Source organism: Chaetodon trifascialis, chromosome 14 (assembly GCF_039877785.1).
Source record: "Chaetodon trifascialis isolate fChaTrf1 chromosome 14, fChaTrf1.hap1, whole genome shotgun sequence".
Classification (NCBI taxonomy): domain Eukaryota; kingdom Metazoa; phylum Chordata; class Actinopteri; order Chaetodontiformes; family Chaetodontidae; genus Chaetodon; species Chaetodon trifascialis.
In genome coordinates, this window is record NC_092069.1 from 107719 (window position 1) to 113356 (window position 5638).

The 5638-nt window shown below is 52.3% G+C and overlaps 1 protein-coding gene across 1 annotated transcript; it reads left to right on the forward strand.

The window, feature by feature from the left end:
- The first annotated feature begins 1132 nt into the window (after window positions 1-1132).
- On the forward strand, window positions 1133-2806 carry LOC139342361 (uncharacterized). The gene is given in 3 exon segments (XM_070979428.1): window positions 1133-1574; window positions 1577-2038; window positions 2091-2806. Coding segments are annotated over 3 exon segments (1620 nt in total).
- Window positions 2807-5638: the final 2832 nt, after the last annotated feature.

The following is a 5638-nucleotide window of genomic DNA, read 5'->3' on the forward strand; positions in this document are numbered from 1 at the left end:
GAGGAAGAGGAGGCGGGGGAAGAGGACGTAGATGTGGAGACCATCTCTTCCTCCGAGGATAATGTTCTCTCTTGCGCACAGCCGTCTGTGAGTGAGGTGACTAGGGGAGAGGTAGCCCATCGTTTTGAGGAAGTAATTAGCAGGGCCACTAGGGCTCTGGGTGTTGCCCTTCCCGAGAACCCCAGGGCTACATCCTCTTGGTTTGAAGAGGGTACGGAGGTGCGCCCTGCCTCTACCCAGGTGCCGCTCCTACCTGATTTTAAGGAGCTGTTGTGCCAGCAGTTCCACACTCCAGCCACTGCCCACAAGTGGTCTGCAGCATGTCGCCGGTTCTCAAACATGCACGACAGGGACCAGATTGCTTGTGGGACACTTCCCCCAGTGGACCGAGCCCTCACTCCATTGGTGTCCCCCTCTAGCTCCATACTTGGCAACGCCACCTGCTCGAGTAAAAACTGCAGTGTCATGGATAGCCTGCTCGCCAGGCTACATAAAGCCATGTCGCTGCAGACTCGGCTGGCAAATACAGGCGCTATTTTGTCCCTTTACCTCTGTGACTTGTCTTGGCAGGTTCAGGTCGACACCAGCGTCGGTGAGGGGCTGCAGATGGCCTCCTCATGCCTCTCCTCTGTGATGAGGGAGCAGGCTGAGGCGGCAGGCAGTGCCTTAGCTTCCTTTTTGGTATCTAGACGCCACTTGTGGCTGTTTCAATCCCAGCTGCAACAGGGGGATAGAGACTGCCTGCTTAAAGTGCCGGTGGAACCCACAGCCATGTTTGGCGCTCACGCCACTGCCTTATTGCATTATCGCTCTCGGCCAGCACCAGCTCCTGAGGCCTTGTCATGGGGTCAAGGGGACCTCAGACTCCAGCTAGAAGCCTCCTGGCAGCATAAGCGCCACCGCCAGGGCAGGGGCAGAGGACTGACTGCTATGGCAGAGGGGTCCTCCAAGCACCCTCAACCCTCCTGACAATCATCGGACTCGGGCCAACCAGGTTTCCTCGTCTGCTGCTCGCAGGGTGCCCTGGTTGGCCCTGGAGGCCGACCTGTGGGTGGTTTCCACCATGACCCATGGGTACCCCATTCAGTTTTTGCGCCGACCGCCAGTTACAAGAACACCCATGTTTACAACAATGGCCGATCCTCTCCAGGGGGCGGTTCTGCAGGCAGAGCTGTCCGCTCTCCTGGAAAAAGGGGCCATAAGGGAGGTGGCCTCAGGGGATCAGCGGGCTGGGTTTTTCTCCAGCTACTTTCTGGCCCCGAAGAGGGATGGAGTGCTTCACCCTATTCTGGACCTCAGGGGGCTGAATCAGTATCTACGGCCCCTGAGATGCCGGTTGTTGACGGTCCCCAGGGTGAGACAGGCAATCTCTGCAGGAGATTGGTTCGCCACTGTAGACCTGGAGGATGCCTATTTCCAGATACCCATCTGGAGGGGTCACTGGCGCTTCCTGCGGTTCGGCTTTGCCGGCAAAATGTACGAGTTTCAGGTGCTGCCGTTTGGTATTTCTCTGGCACCACGCACCTTCACTCGATGTATGGATGCGGTTCTCTCCCCCCTGAGGTGCAAGGGCATGGAGGGCAGGAGCAATGCCGCTGACACGTAGCCCTGCTGTTGGACCACATTCGGAGTTTAGGCCTGCGCCTAAACTACAAGAAGAGCAGGCTCGAACCGGCCCAGGTGACCTCCTTCTTGGCTATGGTCCTGGACTCGAGGAGCGGTACAGTTGCTTTGACCCAGGAGAGGCAGCTGGCCTTCAGGTCCTGCGTTGCCTTGTTCCGGCTGCGCGCTCTGGTCAACTGGGGTCTCTGCCTTCGCCTCATGGGCCTAATGGCAGCCATGGTGCAGGTAGTCCCACTTGCCCTCTTGCACATGCGGCCTGTACAGAGGTGTCTGCTGAGCTTGGGTCTGTGCCCTCAGAGGTCCCACAAGACCAAAGTATTGGTCTCTCTGTGGTGGAAGGTCCCTGTGAACATCAGGGCGGGCCGTGATCTGGGTCCAGTGGTCTATCGCCAGCTGGTGTACTGTGGGGTCAGCGGTGTCTGGACCGGCCGGTGGCAGGGTCAGCATATAAATGTCCTGGAGCTGAGGACGGCTCTTCTTCTTGCCGAGACTGAGGGGTCATCATGTCATTGTCCGCACCGACAGCACAGTGGCGGCCGCTTACATCAACAGGCAGGAGGGGCTTGGCTCCCCGGTCCTGTGCAAGCTGGCTACAGTTCTCTGGCAGTGGGCTCACCCCCTCTTCCTCTCACTCAGAGCCGTGCATGTGCCGGGGGTACTGAACTCCGCAGCGGACATCATGTCGAGGGGGGGCCCTCAGCTGGGGGAATGGAGGCTCCATCCGGAAGTGGTTTCCGAGATAAAGCGTCGCTTCGGCAGGGCAGAGGTCGACCTGTTCGCGTCCAGGGAGTCGTCCCATTGCCTGCTCCTTTTCTCTCTGCGGAACGACAATCCCCCCTTGGGCTGGGATGCTCTGGCTCACCCATGGCCCAGGGTTCTGCTCTACACCTTTCCCCCCTTCGCTCTTCTCCAGCCTCTTCTTCGAAGAGTTCTGGTGGAGCATGTGCGGGTGATATTGGTGGTGCCTCTTTGGCCCCACATGGCATGGTTCTCAGTCATTCCACCTCTGCTGGACAGACCACCATGGGAGCTCCCGTGCCGGAGGGACCTTCTCTCCCAGGTGAATGGCACCCTGTTCCACCCCTTTCCAGTGGGGCTCAGGCTGGTCCCTTGTGGGACTTGGATGTCGTCCTTGGGGCTCTTCAGAGTCCCCCTTTTGAACCCCTTGGGGGTGCTGATTTGAAGTCGTTTTCCATTAAGACCGCCTTTCTGCTTGCTATTACCTCGGCCATGAGGGTGAGTGAACTTCATGCATTGTCAGTGCATGGCGACTGCTGCTGGTTCTCCTCGGATGGTTGTAGTGTCATTCTGAGACCCAACCCAGCCTTCCTGCCTAAGGTCCTCACGGAGTTCCACCTGTCTCAATCAGTAGAGCTTAGGTCTCTCTCCTTTCCTGATGCTGGTGAGGACGCTGAGCAGGGTCGGTCTGCTCTGTGCCCGGTGAGGGCCTTGACGGAGTACATTCGGCGGACTCAGGCTATCCAGAAGTCCGATCAGCTCTTTGTCTGTTACGACCCGGGACATCTGGGAAGACCTCTGTCGGGTGTGCCTGTTCCATCAGGGGTCCTGGCGCACTCCACTCGGGGGGTGGCTGCCTCCTGGGCCTTATGGCGGGGGGCCTCCCTCGCCTCCATTTGCTCTGCCGCTACATGGTCATCCCCGTCGACCTTTACCAGGTTCTACCGTCTTAACGTCGCTGCCAGGGCTCGGCCCAACGGTAGACACGTGGTCTCCCCTCGGCCTTGCGTCTTGCGGGCCGAGCGAGCGGCTTCCCTGTGGCCAGCCTAGCCCCTGCGTCTTGCGGGGCTCCTGGCTGGTTCCCTTTGGTTGCCTTGCGTCTTGCGCGCTTCCATGGCGCCCCCCTCCCTCCCAGGATGGGCACTAGCGCCTGACGGGGCCTACTCCTGGGTCTTGTATATATTGTATATTTGTACATAGTTCGTCTGTTGCACGTTGTGGTGTGGGATTGTGGGCTGCACCGTCTCCTCACGGGGTGTCTTAAAGGTCTACCCCATACATATGGAATATGTAACAGAGTGGAGAGATAGTCTCGAGACGATAGAGAACGTGTGGTTACTGTGTAACCTTGGTTCTCTGAGTGAAGAGACTATCTCTCCAGTCCTTAGGCCGCTCGGAGACACGTTTCAAACTATTAGTGATTGCACGCCAGCGCTGGCGCTTTATAGGGCGTGGCCGGGCAAGCCGGTGTGTCTTAAAGAATCCAAGTACCCTGAATCCAAGTACCCTGACAAGCAGCGGGGTTCATATCCCGTACATATGGAATATGTAACGGAGTGGAGAGATAGTCTCTTCACTCAGAGAACCAAGGTTACACAGTAACCACACGTTATCACATATAGTAACATGTGGTACCACATGTTACTATATGTGGACACATGTGAAATGTGTGTGTGTGTGTGTGTGTGTGTGTGTCCGTGGGTCAAAATGCAGACGTGAGCTTGATGAGATGCCAACACTTTAAATGTGTTTTTCCCACAGAGGCACATGGTAACATGTGGTACCATATAGAGCACATTTGGAAAATGTGTTTCCACATGTTGTTAATATGTGGTAATGTGGAGTGTAGCAAACATTTTACCATGTTGCAACATATGGAGCACATGTGGAAATCATGTTACCATACCATACCATACCATACCATACCATACCATACCATACCATACCATACCATCGCCACACCCCCAACTAGGACCAACAATTTCCTCTAAAACACCCCAAATTCAAATACAAAGTTTATGGTTTTAAGACCCCCAGTACTGTTACTTGAAACATGGAGTGGCTTCTTCATGATTTCAACTTATATATTCTGCAAACAAATGAAAATCACTAATTGTTTAAAAAAAAAAAAAAAAAATTTTCTTACACAACTTGCACCGGGCCGACTTGTTGCTGGTTTTCTCGTGGCAGGTCACATATGTAAGAAATACTGCACATTTTCAAGGTCTCACCATAACATTTTAAACAAGTGCAGTACTTTGATTACTGACAAACACAAAGCAATATTGATAAATGATAAATACATATAGAATCTGTATAACGGCAATACATACACTACAAAGATGGTAGGCATTTAAAAGTATTTATTTTGACTGAATGAGTTAGTGAAGCTGGACTAAAGAATGAAATAATGACACCAGATGTAGTCTTGAAAGTAATGCAGTACTGTATGTACTGAAAGAACTCTCCAAGATTTAGAGTCTCTAGGGCATGTTTCAGTTGGCCACAAGGGATAAGGTAAAGACAAAGTTACCATTTTTCATTAGTTCATTTTTGTCAAATACCTGATGGCAAGTCTTGCATGCATTGTTTTCCAAAGCACAAAAGCAGTTGGGCCAATATACATGAAAATCATATTTCCCTGTTTTGAAAAGTTTTTTGAGCAGATATTTGGTGGATGGCAAGAGGAAAGTTTGTGGCAGAATAAGTATCACAATTTGGAGAAGTGTTTGCAGACCATCTTGTGTCAATCCCACTGCTCCAGCAAAAGCCATCAAAAGTAGGATGGTTTGTCCAAGAGTAACAGATGCTCCTCTGTACAGTGGGGACCTCATTATGTCATCATTAACCTGGAATAAAAAACAGGATACCTATTAGTTATAGCTCCTGTAATGTGGTTAAAGTAGGAGATGTGATCGAACCATTTGGCCTCTTGGCAGCAGAGGCACCCCCACCCTCTTTCAGAGGCAGTATGAAATGTTGTGACATCATAAATTAAACTGCTTGCTATTGGCAGAAGAATCAAGAATCTGGATTCCAGCTGTGAAGTGTCAGGGGGCTGCTGTAAAATATTGACTAAATATTGACCATTGGCTCTATGATGGCACGATATTCAGAACCATTGGTTGTTATGAGTGTTATGAGTTATTAGTGCATTATCAGAAATTGTCATTATTTGGATTCCTGCTCAGCCATTCCCAGTGCCCATTCCAAGCTAACTATGGTAAAAGGACAAAATGTTTGATGGCTCTACTGTGCAAATTCGGGATTGACTATG